At 56.4% G+C, this 21247-nt stretch overlaps 1 protein-coding gene across 19 annotated transcripts in view; it reads right to left on the minus strand.

Moving 5' to 3' along the window:
* The window catches only part of TLE3 (TLE family member 3, transcriptional corepressor), a 68037-nt gene extending 55764 nt beyond the window's left edge, over positions 1–12273 (minus strand). For all 19 annotated transcript variants that reach the window (XM_077881706.1, XM_077881702.1, XM_077881694.1 and 16 more), the window contains exons 1-4: positions 12104–12273; positions 11424–11524; positions 10813–10876; positions 9822–9866 (exon numbers count right to left, since the gene is read on the minus strand). In XM_077881706.1, coding sequence (XP_077737832.1) covers positions 9822–9866; positions 10813–10876; positions 11424–11524; positions 12104–12127 — 234 coding nt within the window. In that variant the 5' untranslated portion in view covers positions 12128–12273. The remainder of the gene's footprint in view (positions 1–9821; positions 9867–10812; positions 10877–11423; positions 11525–12103) is intronic.
* Positions 12274–21247: the final 8974 nt, after the last annotated feature.

Here is a 21247-nt window from a genome sequence, read left to right on the forward strand (position 1 = left end):
CCAGTACAGCCAACTTTGCAGAGGTCACACAGTCAGCCCACGCCACACGGCCAGGAAGTCCTGATGTAGGCCTCAAACCCAAGGTTGTCCGCTTCCAAGCTGGTCACTTAGCCACCAGGACCTGCCACTTCCCAGCTCCCGGTGCTCCGTACAAGATGGCCCAGGATGCCCCTCTGAAAACCAGTGACTTCTGACGGAGAAACTCAGAATCCACCGGCACAAAGGTGCCAGGAAAAAGTCTTCTCAGGGACCCATCCCACTCCCCACTGATGGACAGGGAAGGTGCAGGGGGGAAGGTGAGGGAGGGCCAGGTAGAGGTAGGTCCCTGCAGAAGTGGGGTCAGACTCCGGTGAGAGACTAGAGAAACTCAAACAGGCGAAGAGACAGAAGCATCTAGACGGCACCCGCAGGCGCCCCCTGTAAGAAGTTCCCACGGGCTGGGTGCCCACACGAGTGCTGGGTGACATGGGAGCCAGCATCAAGCCAACAGTGAGAGAACTCTGGCAGGGGCAGAGCTGCTCTCTGAGGAGCTGCTGCGTCTCCCCATTTCAGGCTGGCTTGGAGGAGATTCCTCGTGCCTCTGAGATGAAGTGTGAGGGCCTGAGGATTGAGGAGGGTGGGACACAGGGCAGTGCCAACTGCCAACCTCAGTGGTTCCAGTCTTTTCCTAGGATTTCTGCCCTGAGGCAAAGCCAGACAAGAAGAAAACTGCTGAGATGCCTGGGTGGCTCAGCCTTGAGCGTCTACCCTTAGCTCAGGGTGTGATCCTGGGGTCCTGGGATCGACTCCCGCATCGGGCTCCCCGCAGGGAGCCTGCTTCCCCCTCTGCCGGTGTCTGCCTCTCGGTCTGTGTCTCTCATTAATAAATAAAATCATTCATTTAAAAGAAGAAGAAGAGGCAGAGAAGGAGGAGGAGAAGGAGGAGGAGGACTGCTCTGCCCTCTCTAGTGGTGAGGGGGCTCAGAGGAAGTGGTGCCCCCTTCCAGGAAAAGCAACGGGAACGGTGCAAGAGGAAGCTAAAGCTCCCTTGGGCCCGCAGTCCTGGCCGACTCACAGCCTCCACCTGCTGGATCTCAGGCTCACTCTGCTCCCATCGGGCCTCGGCCCCTCACTCTAGACCCTGTGGGATCAGCTGTGGCTGCTCCGGGGCCCACTGAGTCCGCCCTACCTCCCCATGGACAGGAAGTTGGATAGTTCCTGTCCCCCACCCCAGGCCAGCGCCTGGTCTCCCCTAGATCACCGTGCTTTTCCCAGCAGAAATCACCACTGGTTCACAAAGCACGCCCCTGATGGGTCACGAGAGGCCTGTTGAGAGCTCTCCCTGGGCTAGTTTTGGGGACTGGGTAGGAAGTCTTCCTCCAGCCTCTGGTCACAGACGGGCAGGGTGGTGCAGGAGCCCAGAACCAAAGCCTGCTCAGCCAACCAAGAAGCACGCCCTGCCCTGTTCCCCAACATGCTCCTGGTATTCCCAGGGCTGCAGGCCTGGGGCCAGGACGTTTGCTCATCATTTGGGTCTCCTTAGGACAGAAGATGTAGCTATCCTGGGCAAACTGAAAAGGAACTTCTCCCATTGGGCTAGACTCGCTTTCATTCCATTTTTCTAAAACGACAACAAAAAAGCATCTGAAGAGCTGTGAACAGTGGTCACCAAGGATTTGAAAAAGGGCAATGGGGTAAGGCTATGGCCTGTGGAGCTCCACACCCAAATAGACAGCCACGGCGTGCCAAGCACCGCTTACCAATTTACCTCCAAGCCACTGACCCCCTCGCCTCCCTGCTACTCTGTTCTTTCTTGTAATCGCAGCTCAGCCTGTTCTCTCTTCCCACCCCTTCCTCCCCCGTCTCTGCTTTTCCATCTACCTCCGAGCGATCGCTCTCCTCACCACGTCCCTTCTTCCATTTGCACCTTGAAACTGTCCACGGTACAAAATGAAAAACAAAACAAAACAAAAACTTCAAACTACACTAAACACGCTTTAAAAGAAACGCTCACGACGACACTTGTACGTTTCTTTCTCCAATCACAACTTGGCGGCCAACAGATCTTTCTCAGAAGCCCAAGAAAACCCGTATCCTTCCCCTACAAAGTCCATAATGCTCCACAGGGTCGAGGAGAACCCCAGACTAGAACATTTCCCTCCGTGAGTCCTTGCCCCCCCCCCCCCCCCACTGAAAACATACACTGTGCACCCAGTATGGGCCCAGCACCAGGTGGCGCGCAGGGGCCTTGGTGAATGAATACAAAATGGTCCTGTCCCTTAGGGAACTCAGACAGTCAGCATTCCACGTGCACACCCGGGGCCTGCTGCCACGTGCAGGTTAAGGATGCAGCCCTCTGGTGCCCTGGATGCACCCAGGACATCTTCACGCCCGGTGCTCTGATGCTTTCCTCCTGGGGTGGGTTTGTCCTGCACTCGAATACCTGTTATTTTTAGGTTCCTACAATGAAAATGTCTACCGTGCTTTGCAAACAAGTGCTACGGAAATACCAAAGGTCGATATTATTATAATAGTTCGAAGATCAAAGCTTTCAAATTCTTTGTCCTCAGTAAAGGCCTTCTACCGGGATACTTAAGTGGTGGTGGCAGCAGCGGCAGCTGCCCCAGGGCCCCGGGCCTCTGGAGGGGGTCACTCATGTGGTAGGTGAGAGGAGTGACCCCATCCACACTCCGAGCCGTTGCCACGGCCCCACAGCCCCACTTTTGCTTTCCCACCGCTGGGAGCCTGGTTCTTTCTCCACCCTTCAAAGGATGCCATCGGTGAAGGGAAGCTTTGGTGGCAGTGGGGTGAGGGCAACCTCTTCCCCAAAGCCTGTGCTGCATCTTCAGAGTAATGAAGTCGGTTGGGGTGAAGGGGGAGGGAGGTTTTGTTCTCAGGCAAAATCTCCAGAGCTGAGTAGATGGAACCCCGGGTTAAACCCCAAAGTCCTGCAGGAACCTCCACTTAAGAGGAATAAACCCCTGCCCTATGGACCCTCATGCTTTCTCGAGGGGCCTCTGCACGATGAAGAGCCTCCCAGAATGTGCTTAGAAAGGAGCCAGGGGCTTCGAGGTTCCCTGATACGCCTTCTCGGAGTACGTGGAGCCTTCCCCGACAGCTCCCGGCCCCCCAGAGGTGGCCTTCCCAGAAACAGAGGGCTCACTGGAAGCCAACGCTGCGCCCCCCCAGGCAGTGACATCCTTGGCCAACAGAAGATCTCAAAATCAATACACGGGGGAGAACGGGCACTCCCAGTCCCTCCCCCAGAAACGCCAGGGCCGGGGCCGGGCCCGGCCCACCATCAGCAGTGGATAAGGCCTCGCGGCCACCGGCCCACCCAAGGGTCCTTGCTTAGTGCGGGCAGGATATCTGCCCCCCACCTCCCGGCCCCTTCCCTAAGTTTGTCCCCAGCCCCAGCCCCAGCCCGAGGGGGAACACGCGGCGTGAGAAGCAAGAGGGAGGAAAAGAAAAAGCCAGGGCAGGAAAGCAGAGCGCAAGAGAAGCCAGCATCTTGGCCGCGAGTCTCAGAGAGCATTTGTTGAAAACAAGATATTGTCCCTTTAAGCATATAAAAACAAGGCCCTCGAGCACGCAGTTCTCACTCTGGTACACAATTATGGGTGCTTTCAGCTGTCTAGCACTCCTTCAAGTGCTCTCTTAAACCAGACTGTCAATGGCATGTTGAAAGCTATTTTGCTGGCTGCTATCATTAATAGCAAAGTGGAGAGAGCTGGCTGATGAGAATTAAATATGGGGGAGGGGCGGGTCAGAACCAGTCATTACGGAATTACCCGCGCGGGAGAGGAGGCAAGGCCACTTTGGGGAGGAAAGTGCCAAGCCGCACGCTGGGGCAGACGTGGGAGAGGCAGACGTGGGAGGCCTCGGCGGCCCGGGCGGCCCCCCCAACCCCCCAGCAGCCGCCCGGGGTGGACGCGGGCCAGCCCTGCAGAGCCAGGCGGGGACAGAGGGAGCCCCGGAGCCCGGAGTGCGAGAGCAGAGGCCCTGGCCATCGCTTGGCTAAATGTCACCACCTCGCCTCAGCCCCCAGTGGCGCCCCACCCCCTGCCATTCCAACTTGTGGCCAGAGAGAGAGAGAGAGAGGACCGTCCCCTCCTCCTCCTGCTGCCCGGCTTCGCCTCATCAACCCCTGCCCTCCCTCCAAGACCGGGCTCAGGTAACAGCCCTTCGGTGTAGTCTTCTCTGACCCGACTCCCCTTTCCGGGGAAGAATAAGCTGTCCTGTCCTGGGTGCTCCTCCTGTGACACTGGGCCACATTAGCACTTACCTCACTGCACTGCCATGACTTATTTAGATGCCAGCTCCCCAGCGGAGGGAATGGTGTCTTATTCGGCTGTGTAACCAGCCCCAGCCCACACCCAGCACATCCCAGGCCCCTAATAACCGTTTTGGAAGGAATCCAACCCCCTCATTTCACTGATGAAGAAACTGGATGCCGAGCCGTAGGAGGAAGCCTGCAGAGCTGGTGGCCAACCCACAATTAAAACCCTCACTTCCTACTGCCAGAGCTCAGGGAATCAGAATCCCACCCTCTGACAACCTGAGTAATTCTGAGTAAAGGGGGAAAAATAAAAAAAATTAAAAACCAGCGTGTTTACTGAGCACCTGTTTCGTGCTAAGTGCACAGAAGAGACCCCAGCAGAGGGGCCTCCTCCATCGCTTACAAAAGCGAGATGATGAAGTGTGAGCAAGGACATCACGCGAGGGAGCCAGGTCACAGGGGGAGTCCCACGGAGGTTTGGCCTTGACTACCTTTCTGCCTCAGTGTTCCGGTATTTTGTGCAAACAGATCCAGATAAAATACACTTTCCCGGGCAGCCCGGGTGGCTCAGCGGTTGAGCACCTGCCTTCGGCCCAGGGCGTGATCCTGGAGACCCTGGATCGAGTCCCACGTCTGGCTCCCTGCAAGGAGCCTGCTCTGTCTCTGCCTGTGTCTCTGCCTCTCTCTCTCTCTCTCTCATGAGCAAATACATAAAATCTTTAAAAAAAAAAAATACACTTTTCCATGCAGGAGGGGAAAGGGAGCTCGTTCCTTGAGTGACTCACTCCTAGGACAAAATGGAAATAAAGGGCTTCTGACATAGACCAGACCCGTCCTATCCTACATGGAGAAGGAGAAATCCAGAGAGAAAGAAGAGCTCTGTGCCCTCTGGGGGCTCCTATTCCTGGAAGAGTTCATGAAAAGTCTTATTAAGGGCACATGGGTGGCTCAGTGGTTGAGCATCTGCCTTCGGCTCAAGTCGTGATCTTGGGGTCCTGGGATAGAGTCCTACAAAGGGCTGCAGGAAGCCTGCTTCTCCCTCTGTCTATGTCTCTGCCTCTCTGTCTTTCGTGAATAAATAAAATCTTTAAAAAAAAATTAAAAAGTCTTATTAAGAAGCCAGGCTCAGTTTCCTTGAGTAAGGGCTGGAGACATTTGCCCATCTCCTAGGTCATCCCAGTGATCAAGCATATGAGAAGGGAAAGAGCCAGAGCACCACACAAAGCCCGCTCTGTACGGCTCATAGAGGGTGAACAGGGGTCCAGAGAAGGCAATCTGGGGAAGGGGACTTTGAGCTTAGGAGACCCCAATGATGACCATGGCAGGCCCCCAGGGCAGTGAGAGGAGCTGGGTTTCTGGAGGAAGACTGTCCAGGGCAAGAGTGACCATGTAGGAAAGGTTAGGTGGAAACCAGATCCCAGGCGGGGTGCTTAGAAGCCAGCAAAAAACACTACTCTGGATCTCTTCTTTGCTCAACCCCGATGCCACACCAACAGGCATCCTGGGCACAGCCTTTGTAACCTCGCCACCTGCTGGTTCCCTCTGGCTACCCGCACTTCCAGAAGTGATGGTCACAGAACTTCACCTTGTTCCTGGAGATCTTCCAGCCAAACCCTTAATTACTTAGCCGATGAGAGGGGAGGGACCAACAGAGATTTCCCATCTCTTTCTTTCGCCCCGTGTTCGTGGCCACCTGCACGGCTTTCTGTATCCTCGGGGGGGAAAAGTTCACAGGTTTTGCCACTTTTACCTCATCGGTGAACCTTACCTCTGGGGTTGCTAGCTATGCGTTCTGTTTATTATGACGCACATCAAATCATTGGTTGTGCAAATAGCTGGCAATTCAGAAGGGGACTGTGGGCAAAAAAGTATTCAGCTGATATGGTTATACGACCTGAAATAGGGTACTTTGTACTTTGGTATAGTCAGGTCCGTAGTCTTAGCCTCTTGAGATGATAACGCAGAAAGAAGCAATGATAAAGCCACAGAGCGCCATTGGTTAGTAAACAAGTAATGCTTCATTTCTTGAGTCTTGCTCAACAGAGACTTGGCACTAATGTGGGACTGGGTGAGCGGGTAAGCTCAGCTCCCCTCCCGGGCCTCAGTTTCCTCATCTGTGACTTGGATGAGAAGCCAAAGGGCATCCCAGTTGCAGGATGCCAAAAGCAAGTTGGAGGAAGGGGTCGCTCCTCTGGGTTTACAGCAAAAAGAGGACTGTAAGGCGTTGGCATGATGCTGCCCCAAAGTCCAAATACCCCAAAAGTCATCTTTTGAAACCTCTGCGCTGATGGTGGGGGGAGGGAGGGAGGAAGAGCGAGACAGCCTGACCCAGCTTCCCCAGCCTCAAACCCAATGCCCAACAGGTGCTCTGGGGTGCTCCTTTCTAAGCTGGCTTTGTGACTGGTGGCCGATGGGTGGCCGACACTGGCCAGCCTCAGCAGGAACAGGTCAACCACCATCGCCTCCCTGGCCTTGCTGAATCACCCTTGATACTCTGCCTTGAAAGCAGGGGCCTGGGGGGAGGTGGGTGACCCACTGAAGGCTGAAGCCTGGCCCGTGATTCTGTAATCTTTGCTCTGCCATAATTAGGGAGGTAGGCAGAGGAGTAGGAGGAGAAACCATTTATTACTTCTCTGGGATTTGACGGCCTGGAAAGAGAACGAGGAGGAGACAGAGAAACAGCCAGGAAAGGAGCCAGCCACAGTGAGTTGAACCTCTCGGGAAAATAAAAATGGGCTGGAAGCACCTCATCAGCTGCCCTCTTTCAATACTCGGGGCCCATCTGGCTGAACCTGAGGTTCCCAACTAATAGGCATTTCCCATAGCGACGGCAAAGGAGAGCTTAAAAAAAAAAAAAAAAAACACACACACACAACAAAAAACAGTGGTGGCGGTTGCTGCTGTTAAGAGGGGGTGTGGCGTGAGACCGCAGGCTGAGGACCCCCACGCTTCCCAAGATGCTGGCTCTGGAGATCACCTCTTACATAAAGGTAGAGCCAGTCCCCACCCCCACCCCTGAGCTTAAAGATGAAGAATCCAGCCTGTTTGTTCCAGGCAGATGTAATCACACGAACAGTCAAGTCTAGAGGGCAGGACACTGCATGAATAATTCAAGCACTCCAGTCACTTGATTGTGTGTGCAGATAAAACACCAGTCAACCGCTAAACAGGTCAGCTGATAAACTTGTTTGCTCAGGCCTAACCACCATCCGCCAAATGCACCCAAGACCCACACTACAATTAGTGGCTAGGTTCTCTTCTGCAGAACCCTCGCAAGCCTAGGGAGTGGCCGGCCCCATTAGGTCAGGGTTGCATTTCTCAGTTCGGGTTTCTTCACCTCCTTGCCTCTGTTTCTCCACAGCCACAGGGCGATTTCACCCAACTCAAAGAGATTGCCATAAACCCTGCAAAGGACTGGGCGCTCAGAGCATGCACCTTCATGCTGGGAAGCAAAGGGGAACTGGCTGGAAGGCCAAAGTGAGTGGGTAAAAGCAGGGTAAAGTGCCCCGCCTGGGAATCCAAATGCCTGGCCTGGAGTCCCAGCTCTGCCCCACTGGCCTCCCTAAAGCCTCAGTTTCCTGGCCCATACAAAGGGTGCAAAGAATCCATCTGTCTGCCTCTAGCAGCTGAGAGGATTAAATGAGACCATGTCGCCAAACCTCAGGCATTCTCCCCCTAAGAACCCCCGTCTGGGGCAGAGCCAGAAGTCCCAGATGCACACAGCTGCCCGGATGCAAACCCCACCACCAAGTGCGGTAGGACGGTTAACTCTTCCAGAGTTCAGAGTCTCCCCCAGACTCCGGGAACACCTTCGCTCCACCAGCCAAGGTGGATTCTTTGTGCCAAAGAACCATCCACTCACAGACGTGGGGAACACCACCCATGCAGACCTCAACATGCAACGACATATTACACCTTAATTACGAAGCTCTTAGAATAACTGCTGCTATAAATTTTAAACCTGGGTGCAATTACCCTCTTTAAACACACCCAAGATACTAAGCACTGAGGGGAAAAAAAAAAAAAAAAAAGAGGGGGTGGAGAAAGGAGAGGCGGTGGCAGCTGGCATAATACCCCAAGGTCCTTGAACACCTGAGACCCCAGGTCTGTGGCATGCGTTCTGACCCGATGGGTCAGGCCTGGTCAGTCCCACCTAAAGATGAGCAGAACCAGTCCCCGGTCCATTCTTCCAAAGAGTAATACCTCTACGTACAAAGCCATGCCTGCTTATGATTTCTGTGGGTCAAGAGGCAAAAACCTAGTAGCCTCCCTATGCCTTCCTGAGGAGCTAATCCCTCAGAAAGCCACAGACTGCCTTCCCACACTGCTCAATAAACTCAGGCCCTTCCCTAGGGCTCATCCAGGAGAGAAAGGAAAACCACAAACTCAAAAGGCTGGCTAGGAAGCCACTGGAGCAGGTGGCAATCTACAAGCATTCCAGGGTCACCTGCCCTTCTCACCTGCCCAGGCCCCTGCCCCGCTGAAATAACAAAATTTAGACCTTGTAAACGACTGTTAACGTAAAGTAGAAAATCCATTCAAGTCACGGTCACCAGAGGCTCGAATGAGTCAACAACCTTCTGAGATTTCAAGAACACCAATTGTTAAAAAGAACAACCGGCCTGCGCCATTTATTCGTGCCAAGTCACTTCTAATCGCTGGCCAAGCCAAATTACGGGCAGCCTCTCCTTGGAACACAAATACACAAACAGGCCTCTCCCTACAGCCCAGCCTAGCACCGGGGACTAGTTACTGATATGCACGGAGATAAAGGGTGTTTGTATTTGCTCGGGTTGAGGTATACTGTTATTAGAAGAGTGACAATACGAGGTAGTTTACATATCCATCAAACAACATCGCACTAGCTAAACTGGTTTGACTTCAGGATTTCAAAGCCGAGCTCAACTTCCAGCCCAGCCGTCTCAAAAGTCCTGGCGAGGCTGCCCCTGGGCAAGTTCACCTCTCCTTTCAGCTTCCTTCTCCGTAAAATGGGAACCCAGCCGCCTTCAAATTAAGATAGAGAGGAGAAAGCGGCCTCCCTCGGAACTGTAAGACGTTAGGGGTTTAGTTGATGTTGGCTTCATGTTTTTCAGCAGTCAGTGGCCTGTTCCCTTAAATTCTGATGGCTCAGCCTTGGCTTTTTAGGTTCTTGAAGTTTAATCTTACCAAGGAAGAAAGAACATCACATTTCTGCATGTGGGGACACACACACCCCTCCTACATTAAAACATGTGAAAGCAGCCTGCCAGCCCCCTCCGGGTTTCAGGAGTTTGTAAAGCAGATCCTGAAGGTATAACTTTCCCTTTGCTCCCTTATCTTCCACCGAGATCCAAGACCAGGGCTAATTTCACAAGCTCGATTGCTAAAAGCTCAACATGTCCAAGAAATCAGCAATGCCTCAGACCCTGCATTTCGGAGCCTGGATCCAGTCACTCTTTGAGGAGGAGGAGGAGGCGGAGGAGGAACAGAAGGACTCATTTCACACAGGAGGGGTGATCAGAAACCCACGTATTATGTGTTTGTAACCATTAAATAGATTTTTTGAAAAAAGAAAAGCACTTACCTGCTTGTGCATTTCAATGTTCAAGCCATAGGACATCTCATAGTACTACAAGGAAAAAGAACGGCCATTAACGGGCAACACACTGATCTGTTCCCCTTGCAAAAATCAGCTTTTTGGGAAGGTTTCTGGCCAAATCCTACTTTCAAAATACATCTGCTAAAGAAGTTCAAAGCAAACCCCACAGCCAGGTACGGAGAGGGGTTCGAGAGCTGACAAGGGAAGGGGCGAGTGCTGTTCTCATCTGCACAGAACATTATATATGCAGTAGTATGAGGAGCCGAGCCCTCCCTCCCACAAGCACCGCATGTGCCATATATCCTGTTTATACAAGGTTCGGGTTCAACAGGGAATCGTGTGTACACTGGGACCCTCTTGTCCTCTGAGAGTTATTTAGCAACGTGTGGAAGGCCTCTTATGTGGAAAGCAGTGCAGGGAGGGTGCTTAAGTGCCTTCCATGTCCTCTCACAGATAGAGGATTGAAACTCCCTGGAACAGACACTGGGAGAGGGGTGAGAGTCTACCTACCGCCCCAAGGCGGGCCAGACTCTCAGCTGGGGTATCCCTGCGGAGGGAGGGGAACGGAGGCAGAGGGCTTCAGAAGGCCCCTCCACCGTCACAAAACCCAGGGGGGGGGGGCAGGGGGGAGGAAGGGAGGGCTTCTGTCCCACTCTGGCTAGATCCCAGGGCTGCAGAGCAGCAAAGTTTCCAAACACTCCCAGGAGGTCTGGGGTGGGAGATTTTATCCAACCCTTACATGGGCTGATCCAATCCCATCTCACTAGCCAAGGCAGGGCAAGCAGCCCTCTGGAAAGCCTCGAGCACCCACGAGCACCCACGAGCACCCAGGCCGAAGGGGCGCCCCGCCTGGACCCGGGCGGCCCGGCCTGCCGCTGCTCTCCGCCTCCCTCCTGCAAGCGGCCCGGGCTCCGGGGGGCGCTGGCGGGGGATCCGGGGCGCACTCGGGGGACCCGGGGCCGCGGCCGCCTCTCACCATCACGTAATGGCGCTGCATCTCCGTCTTCTCGTTCGCCAGCTTGTCGTACTCCACTTTGAGGCTGCGAGGGCAGGAGGACCGGCTCAGGCCCGGCACCCGCGGAGCCACCTCCTCCGGGGCTCCCGCGCCGCGGCCACTTTCCCACGTCGCGGCTCCCCCCCTCCTCCTCCCGGGGTCCCCCCCCCCGCCCTCCCGCAGCCCCGGGGCGCGCGGGGCTCGGGTCCCCACCGCGGGGAAGGGGGGGAAACAACTTGAAACTTCCCGCGGCCGAGCGCCTGGACCTCTCGGGGCCGCGGGGGGCCGGGCCGGGCTGGGGAGGGGAGGGGAGGGGAGGGGGGCGCGGGCGGCCGGGCTGGCCACCCTCGGAAGGCGGCGCGCCCCCGACCTCGCACCCCGCGGGCGGCCGGGGCTCCGGGAGGCGGCGGGCAGCAGAGGGTTAAAGCGCCGCGCTCGGGAAGGGGAAACAAAAGGCGGAGGCCCCCGCCGCCCCGCCGCCCCGGGTCGGGAGCCCCCTCCGTCCCCACGGGGGCCGCAGCAGCCGCGCCGGGGCCGCCCCTCCCCGCCCGCCCCGGGGCGCGCCCCCCCCCCACCACCCCCACCGGCCTTACCTGTGATACTGAGCTTGCAGGAACTGGAATTCGTCTTTGATCCTGTCACAAGACTCAGCCACCGTGAATTTAAATCCCGGCTGCCCGGGCTGATGGGGAGCCTGGAGCCCGCGAGGAGAGACGGGGGCGGGGGCGGGGGCGTCAGCCGGGGCCCCCGGCTGCCCCCGCCCAGGCCGGGAGGCCACCCTCGCAGCCCAGAACCTTCCCAGCAAGTTTCTCAGCTGCCCGACGGGGCGGGTGGGGGGGTGTGGGTGGAGGGGGGCGCCCCCAATCCCTCCCCATTGGCGGCCGGGGCTCGCATCCCCTGCACGAATGGGGCTCCCGTTCCCAAGTAAGCCCGGGACTGGGAGACGCGGCCCGGCGAGTTGGGAGGTGGGGGCAGAGGGGGCGGAGGGCGGCGAGAAAAAACAAACAGTTGGGCTGGAACGCGGGCAGCCCCCCACGCCACTCGGGCGGGACTGACCTCCCCTCTCAACGGCGCCCCCCGGTCCGGGTCCCCATCCCCATCCCCATCCCCATCCCCTTTGTGTGAGCGCGCGCGCACACACGCACACACACACGCACACACACACACACACACCCCATAAAGGTAGCAACAAGCAAAATGGAGGTGCCAGATAAACTGCCTCGTTTACCCTGCCATGATAGATGCTTAAATAAACCGAGTTGCAATTACTCACCGGATGTCTGCCTTGCGGATACATGGCAGGGAGGGGTCGTGATTCCGCGAGCGTGGAAGCGCCGAGAGCTCGGGCCGGGGAGGTGCGGGGGAGGGGGGAGCCAAGCCCGAGCGGGGGGCGGCCGGGACACCGAGAGCTCGCCCCCGGCGCCCCCAGCCCGCTCTCGCAGCGAAATCCCAGAGTCGGGCGGCCGCCCCAAGTGCAGACAAAGAGCCGCGGGGCCGGCGGCAAAGTCGTCGGCGGGCGCCGAGGCCGGGCGGCGGGCGCGGGCTTTGTGCGCCTAGGGCTCGGCGGGCTGCGGCCGGCCGCCTTCCCCCCGCTGCGTGGGGCGCGTCAGGGCCCGGGGCTGCGCGGACATCGTCGTCTCCCCGGTGGCTCCGGCGCGGGGTCCCGAGGCCCGGGTCCCCTCCCGGGGCGCCGAGCGGGCCCCCTCTGGATCACTCGGCGCGGCGCGCCGCGCGGGGGGCGCGCCGAAGCCGCCCCAGCATCGGGGGCGCGCGGGGCTGATCCCGGAGGCGGCGCTCGGGGCGACGAGGAAGGCGGCGAGCTCCGAGGTGGCGGCTGGGGGCCGCGGGAGCGCCGGAGGGTGAGGGCGGGAGCCCGGCGCGGGCGCTTCGACGCCCCCCCTCGGAGAGCAGAGCCTGCTGTTCCGTCTGCTGCTGCCGCCGCCGCCGCCGCCGCCGCTGCAAGCCCGAGCCCTTCCCGGGGCCGAGGAGGAAAGTCCACGCTCAGCAGCTGCACAGCGGCCGCCCTTGCATCCCAACTCCGGCGGGCACGGGAAGCCTCCGCGCGGGGGTCCTCGCTGTCCCCAGCTCCAGCGCCGCGTCCCCGGCGAGGAGCGCTCGGCGCCGCCGCCGCCGCCGCCGCCGACCCGGAGCGCACGGGCAGGAGAGCGCAGCCCGAGACCGGGGAGCTCTGCGGCTTGCTTCCTTCCTTCCTTCCTTCCTTCCTTTCCTCGGCCCGGCTCTCTTCTCCGCGCCCCGACAGACCCCCCTCCCCAAACACACACACACACACACACACACCCCAAACACACACACACACACCCAAAAAAGTGCCCCGGACCTGCGGATACCACACACAGACAGGCGAGGGGGACGAGCACGAGGTCTGAACTGCCGCGAGAGCAGTTCCAAATAGGGACTGAAAAGTAACAAAATAATGTGGCAGCTTCGCCCCGCGCCGGCCAATGGGAGCGCGGGGCCCCCACGTGGGGCGCCCGGGCTCGGCCTGCGACTGGGCGCCGCTGGGCGCGACGTCACAATGCCCTCTTGTGTCTAAAACTATGCATGAAAAGTAGCAATCAGGCCCTACCCGCTGGTGACTTTCGCATGGGAGTGAAAAACAGCGCTCCTCAGATCAGGAATTAACCGAAAGACATATAATAAATAGATATATATTATAGTCCTGGGCTGCTAGACTTTCCCCCCCCCCGCCCCTCCTCCCCCCATCACCACCACCACGATCCACTAGCAAATGATTATTTGGCGGGAGGTGGTGGTGGGGGGGGAGAAACAGAGGAAACTGAAGACTTAACAACAAAAGAAAAAAAGACGAGCTGTACGGTCCTCAAAACCTGTGGCTGGTAGTAATGTATCAGTTGATCCTGCAGTGGCGGCGAGTCCTCCCTCGGATCTCATTAGGTCTGCAAAGCAGCCCAATTAGATACTATAAAACAAACAGGATCACTTTGTCACTTGAATGTTTTCCCTTTGCAAGATGTAGGACCGATAAAAATGGGGAGGGGGGGTTCCCAAAGTTGCGTGCCACCTTTAAAAAAAAAAAAAAGAAAAGAAAAATTTGCTGGGAATCGAGAAGGGAGGGGGGGCTTGGGTTTTTTTTTTTTTTTTTTTACTCCTTCTCCGGCGCGGGGTCCCGAGCGCCCCCCCACCCCCCCCACACACACACACTCAGTGCCCCCCCCCCCCCAGCTTTGCTTCTTTGTTCATTCGTCCTCCTTTGCAGAAAGCCAAATAAACAGCGTCTTTGATGTGCGGCGGGTGCCCGCGACAAGTCCGGGGAACTCTGGCTGGGCGGGCGGCGCAGATGGAAGGGCCGGCTGCTGCCCGCGGTCCCCGCTCGCCAAGCGCTGGGGCCCGGGCAGCGGCGGAGGGGACGGCGTGGGGACGCGGCCCTGCCCTGCCCTGCCCTGCCCCGGGCGCTCCCGCCCCTCCCCCGCCGCCCGGGGCCCGGTCCCCGCGTCCGAGGGGCGCGCGTGCCGGCCCGCGGGTGCCCACTCGCCCCCGTGCGCTCCCCGCGCGCGCCCCCCGCCGCCGCGCCTCCGGGGCGCCCCGCGCGGCTGCACCGGCCGCTCGACTCCGGGGCCCGGCCGACCTGCAGCCTCGGGGTCACGCCGGGGCAGGAGCGGCCGCCGACGCCGCGGGCTGCAGGGGCCCCCGGGGGTGGGGGTGCGGGTGGGGATGGGGGCGGGGGCGGGGGGCGCGCAGCGGGAGCGCACGCACCCCGGGGCCGGCGGCGGGCGCGCGCAGGCGGGCCGCGCGCCCCCGGATCTATATTTTCCCCTCATTAGGATCTGGAGTTGGCTCTTGCATCTTAATGAGGAGCCGCGAGCGAGCGGGCGCCCGGAGGCCGGTGCGCAGGGAGTTCCACGTGAGCGCCCGCCTCGGAGTTGAGCCTCCCAGCAGCGCCCGCTCCGGCCGCCAGCCCTGAACCGCGCTCCTCTCTTCATTTATTTATTTTCCTAAATAAAAACATAAATCGTGCGCGGCGCGCACCGAAGGAGGGGGCGGGGAGGAGGAGAAGCCCAGCTCGACAGATGCGAGCATCTGGCCGCAGCATTCATTAGACACAAAATGGCTCCTCTTCGGAGCTTCCTTCCCCCTCCCCCTTCTCTGCCCTCCCCCTGACGTCACGGGTGGGCGCACCCGCTTCCTCCCCGCCCCGCCCCTTTCTCGCTCCTGCGCCCCACGTGGGAGCCGCCGGCCACGCCCCCGAGCGCGGCCGGGAAGACCAATCAGAGACCGCCGAGGGGGCCCTCCGCGCCTGATTGGCCGAGCCTCAGGGAGCTGTCAATCCGCGGCCAGAGCTGTCAGTCAAAACCACGAGGGGTGGGGGAGCGCTGACAAATGCCGAGGCTTCTGAGCCTCCCGCTTGCAAATAGTGCTTGGAATGGCTGCTTAATTAGCTTTGAATGGCTTTTCCTTCCAGCTCAAACAATCTGTCACTACCATGTGGTATAAAGGAGCCATGCATAAAAAAGTAAGCAGAGGCTAAATATCAATTTGATTTTGTGTATCAAAGGAATATTTTATTTTTCTCCCTAGTAATGAAACGTATCAATTTAAATAATAAAAGGTAAAAACACACACACACACACACACACAAACCAAAAAAGAAAAAAAAAAAAGAAAAAGAAAGAAAGGAAAAAGAAAAAAAAAAGGAAGAGAAAGAAAGGGGGGAAAAAATCCCCTAAACTCCACGGTTCTCTGACTCCTGCGCACGCCTGAAACAGGTAATTTCTACGGCCCACGTTTAGGAGGAAACCTGAAGATTTCTCGCTCCCCTGCCCGCCCCAAACTTGCGTCGTGTTTTGTTGTCGTCCAGAAGTCTAGAAGGAGAGATGGGGGAGGGGTGGCCTGTAAAAGGGAAGGTGGGGGCAGGGAGGGGGCAAACTTTAAAGGGAGCCCTTTGAAGCTGCTAATCAAAGTGAAGGGGGTTTTAAGACCCCCGTAAAGTGGGGATCCCACAGCAGGTCTCGATTTGGGAGCCGAGAGGAGGGGGGAGTAGCGGGTGTGCGTCTCGCCTGGATTTATTAAACACAATGCCTTCAAGATGCGCTTCGTCCGGCCTCCCCTTTCTCGATCTCATTCCGGACTGGCTCCGACGGCGCCCGCCCGCAGTCGGCCGACTAGTCCCGGGCCCCGGGTCGGGTCTCCGCGGATTGCAGACGCGAGAGCTCAGCAGCTCTGTCCCGGGCTTGGGCACGGCTCCTGCGCGGGGATCTGGGGTTCCCCAGCTGCCTGGACACTCTCCCCAGGGCGCACGCACGTCCAGTGCACCTGCGAGCCCCAGGGCCTGCGCCCCGGGGCGCGGCGCGCGGCACCGTGCAGGAGGGCGCGGCTGCAGAGGTGGGCTAGGTGTTGCGGGGGCCGCCTCCTCTGCGGGGCAGGGATCCTGGGGGTGCCAGAGCGCTCACGACGCACGAGGCAGGACGAGAACTCTTCGTCCTCGGAAGCGTCCCAGCTGGTAGCCCCATTGTATAGAGTAAAAAAAAAAAAGACGGGCTGAGAGAGCTCAGTCATTTGCCCCCAAACTGCGCAGAAGGGTCAACATTCGAATCCAGGGCAGTCAGCTCAAGAGCCAACCTCGACGCCTCCTTTGCAGGCGGGAGGCGGATCCGTGCAAGCATTTGCTGGAGGAAAGGCATTGATTCATTCCTATTCATTCACTCTTTCATTCATTAGCAGCCCTTTCTGGGGGTCAGGCTGTAGGGTCACGGGCCCAGCTCGCCTGGCCTCCGGAATCCTCCTCGCGGTGCACCCAGCGTCACTCCCGGCTCTCCGGAGCCCAGAACAGGAAGGCAGGCGGGAGGTAAGTCACCAGGCCAGCACCCCTTTAGGCTTGCCACCGCTCTACCCCTACCCCCAGCCGCGCACATTCCCCCCCAAATTAGAAAAAAAAAAAAAAAAAAAAAAAAAACAGGAGAAAAATACATTTCTTTTATGCACCAGAAAGAGAAAAGAAAATTAAAAAACATGTATACAACACCATGTCCAAAGCGCTTGACAATTATTTTTAAAGAAGGAGGGGAGTGGAGAGAAAGAGTTCAAACGTCTCTGTCTCCAGTTCTAATTGGAAACGTTTCAACTGTTTATGTTACAAGAAGTGTCAGGGTCATTTGCTACCGGAGAGCTGACTTTTCATTGGCTGCTTAATTGAGTACCTCGGAGTCCACCCCACGTGGGAGAGGAATTCCTGGCACATTTAAAAAAAAAAAAAAAAAAAAAGGCACCCGGGTAAGACAGAAAGCCCGGCCTGGATTTACCGAACCGAGTCCCCCCCCCCCCCCCCCCGCCCCACAAGCCCCTCATTTGGGGTGCAGGGTGGTTGGTGGGCAGCTGTTTGCCAGCTCCAAAAGCTGCTGCACTCTGGTTCTTTCAAAATAATTGTCAAACACTTCAGATGGAGTTTTAATAGATGTTTTCTCCCTTTCTCAGAAATTAAAGGGTCTGGCTCAGGTCAGCCACCAGGCTGTGGCCTCCTATTTGAGGAACTGATCCCAGTGCCTTGGGTGGAGTTTTGAACCTCTCCCTGTCATCCCTTCTCCTACAGCCTCCACTGACTTTGATGATTTTTTTTTTTTTAAGATCTCTCCTTGGGACTGCCCAAAGGGAAGAGAAATCTCCCCACCCATCTCCCTTTGGTTGATTCTGTAAGTCTCCTCTGATTATTGGCCTTTGGTTCCATTGCTGAGGCAATCCTGCCTGCCCCTGCCGTTATAGCCCCCACCCCCCTCCACCACCACTAGTCATCTCAGACCTTCCTCTGCAAGCAAGCACCTTGCCATAGAGCAAGAGGAAAGGGAATTTTTATTTATTTAACAAACTCTTACATAGTGCTTATGCTGTGCCAGACACTGTTCTAAGCACTTGACAAATATTAACACACTTAATCCTTTCACAGTGAATGAAGTGGGTGCTATCAGGGTTACTGTTATTGTACAGGGGGGGCAGTTGACACATTGTGGTACAGTGACTTGCCCAAGGTCACTTCAGCGGCTGCCAGACTTGAACCTAGGCAATTCAGCTCCAGAGTCTTCACCACCACACCCCTCTGGCTCCAGGAACTTGGCTTTCCTGGGAATGCAAGATCAGGCCTTAGGATGCACCACAAGAGACTCGGAGGGCCCCCAGGAAGTCTCCCAGAGGGCACATCTGGGAGCCACTTCATTTCAGGGAAGGGGACTGAGCTCTGAGAGGCAGGGGGGACTTCCCAGGGTCTCCCAACCCCTCGTCCAGTTCTCTGGCTGGTCCAAGTTATGTGACCTTGGGGATTTATTTAATCTTGCTAAGCCTCCATTTCCTCATCTGTAAAGTGGAGATTACGATCCTGTCTACCGCAGGATTGTTTTTGAGGATCGATGGAGATAATGCACGCCATGTACTTAGTACAGAACCTGGCACATTAAGTGATCAATAACAGTTAGCTATGGTGGCCATGATGATGATGTAGAACCATTGAGTGATTCAAGGCCTTGTGCATTTTCTGGGTGCCTGCAGAGACAGGAAGGTCCGATGTCAAGGCTCTTGGGGGGAGTAAACCAGGCAGTAACCATGCCAAGTGGGAAGGAACAGTTCCCTTCCCCTGAGCTCCCCCAGTGCCCTCCTGACATCATCGGGTGGTCCCCTCCCTCTCTGGCATTCTCATTCTTCATCCTGGCCTTCAGGTGACTTTAGATATCTCTGTTGCCCAAGGTCCCCGGAGGTGTGTGTATGTGGGGGAAGGACAGGGGGGCAACTCAAAGCTAAGCCCTGGGGGGATATGCCTGGGGAAGGGGGAGTGCCGGCAGAGAAATCTGACTGCAACAGCAGTGGAGTTGGTAGCATTTCTGAGAAGACAAGCCATAGCAATGAACTGTATGCATACAGCGTGCAGCCTGGTTCTGTGGGAGAACAGGAGTTGGGGGGGGGGTGGTTCTCAGAGGATTTGCAGGAAGGGTGGAGCTCAACATCAGTCCAGAAGGATGGACAGAAGTTCCAGTGGGTAGAGGGGGCCAGGGTGAGCAAAGAGTTCTAACAGAACCTTCCCCTCCCCGTCGGCCTGCATGGGGGTGCTTTCTCCTTCTTGGATCCTGTCTGTGTTTTGCCACCTGACAAGTTGTTTTGCTCCCTAAGGAAGGGAGCTAAGAGCTTGCTTCCCGAAGACTTCTGCCCTCATCCCCACTTCCATCTCAGCCTCCAATGACATCTGTCTCTGAGGGCTCCAGCCTATGTATAAGGAGTCCTAAGGATCTGCATAATCCTGGGCAAGACCCTGAAACTCTCAGGGTCTTGGTCTCCACATCTGTAAAATGGGAATAGTGGCATCTGATTGCTTACCTGGCGAGAATTTACAGAAAGCCTACTCTATGCAAGACCTCTTGGCGGTACCAAAATCTACGGGAAGTCCTTGCCTTTGGGACAAATGCAAGGCCAGACAGCTCCTACTTCCAGGCTGCATATAGGCTCTTAGAGCTAAATAGAGTCTCCGTAGGGAAGCAGTCCTGGGTAGAAGGATGGAGTTGACAATCAGGGAAGCTGCCTGTAGGGCATGGCCCCTAGCATGGCCAAGTGGAGAAGAGAGGGAGAGTTCCAGATAGGGGCAAAGGTGCTCAGCCAGGACACTCTAGAGAATGCAGGGCGTGGTTTGGTTGGCTTGGTGGCGCAACTGGCAGAGGAGGCCACCACCTTTCTCCAGAGAGCTGAGGAAGCCAAGCAATGATTTATAATGAGCCCCCCATGTCCACTGGGGACTTTGTTGGAGACAGGTGTGCAGAGTGGTTATGGAATGTGTTTGTTCACCTGTCGCTAAGAGAGGCATCCACCAAGCCTCCATCCAAAGCCAGGCTGGACTGCATCCCGCTGCTCCCAGAGTGCACTTTGCTGACCTCTATTGACTAATGGCACAGGGTTTCCATCCTTGTGCTGGAACCGGGTAAATATTTATCGAAGTGATTGGGCGTCCTAATTAAGAGATTTGTGCTGTTTCTTTCTTTCCTTTTTAAGAATTCAGAGCTGAGGCTTAGGAGATTAAGAAATATTTTGCTGGTATTAATGCATCCAACTTCACAAGGGTGAGGCCTACACTGCGAGAATTATCCAGGCCAGTGAAGAAGAGTGCTCCGGGTCAGCCAGGATGATTAAAGTAGGACTTTCACCAAGAACACCTGGTCTTTACTGGTAGGGGGTGGGGCTGGGATGGGGGAGAGGGAGGGAGGTGAGGCGAGGAGAGAGGGATTTTGCTTGACAGCTTTGAGATTTTCAGTTCCAAGTCTGTTCTCAGCTTTATGTCCTTTCAGCAAATGGATTTATAAATGTGTGTTCATCACACACATGCCATAATAGTGAAGAATTTGTTTATCTGGTATATTCCAATCTACCAGTGGTTCTCAACTGGGAGCATTTTTGCTCCCAAGGGGACATTGGACACTATCTGGAGACACTTTTGGCTGTCACAACTCAGGGTAAGAATGCTACTAGCATCTAGTGGGTACAGGCCAGGGACGCCCCTCAACATCCCATAGTGCACACAACTGCTCTCCCATAGCAGAGAATTATCTGGTCCCACATGTCACGGGTGCTGAGGTTGAGGACAGCTAACGATGCTGTCTATCTCCTGAAATTTGAACAAGTATGGTAGTTCCCTATGTCCCTTTTTGCAAATGAACAAACTAAGATACAAGATGGAAAATATCTCAGGTGCAGGAAGGGAGAAGGTGGCTGTGGAGCTCTGCCCCTCTCTCTCCAACCCTTTTATCAGGATCTTCAGACCCTCTTCTTCTTTTTTCTCTGTTCTCAGTGCTCTCTCTACATGAAAGTCATCAAAACCAACCAGCTCTGGGATCCCACTGTGGGTAGGGTTTGAGCCATTTTAAAGGTTGCCCTACAAATTTGTCATTATATAGTTATTCAAATAGAGTCTCTCCATGAGGGGCTGGCTCCAGGCAAGGTCCTGGGGTCCCCCGGTAGCTTCTACAAGCAGGGACAACAAGCCAGGGCCTGCTGAGTGTCTGTGTTACACTGGAAAAGAAAGAATCCCAGCTCTGAAAGACATCAGGGTAGAAGGAGAAGCTGCATTAGGTTACGTAAGGTTTGAGGATCAGTGGCCCAGGACTGGCATGTGTATGACTTCTTTGGGAGTGCTGTTTCTGGAATGGGGATTCTGCCCGAGGGGGGGGATGGGCTGGTCCAGGGAAGAGGGGGCGGGGTGAAGAGGGAGTTGCAGACTTAGAGGTCTCAATGCTGTAGGTCGACCCTGGGACTCTGGGAACATGGAGAGATGGGGGCAGAGGAAGAGGGAAGGGACTTCTGTTGTAAGAAAGGAGGAAGTAACACAGATAGACCATTACAGATTTTTTTTTTAAAAAAAGGATTTTATTCATTTATTCATGAGAGACACACACAGAGAGGCAGAGACATAGGCAGA

Source organism: Canis aureus, chromosome 32 (assembly GCF_053574225.1).
Source record: "Canis aureus isolate CA01 chromosome 32, VMU_Caureus_v.1.0, whole genome shotgun sequence".
NCBI lineage: Eukaryota > Metazoa > Chordata > Mammalia > Carnivora > Canidae > Canis > Canis aureus.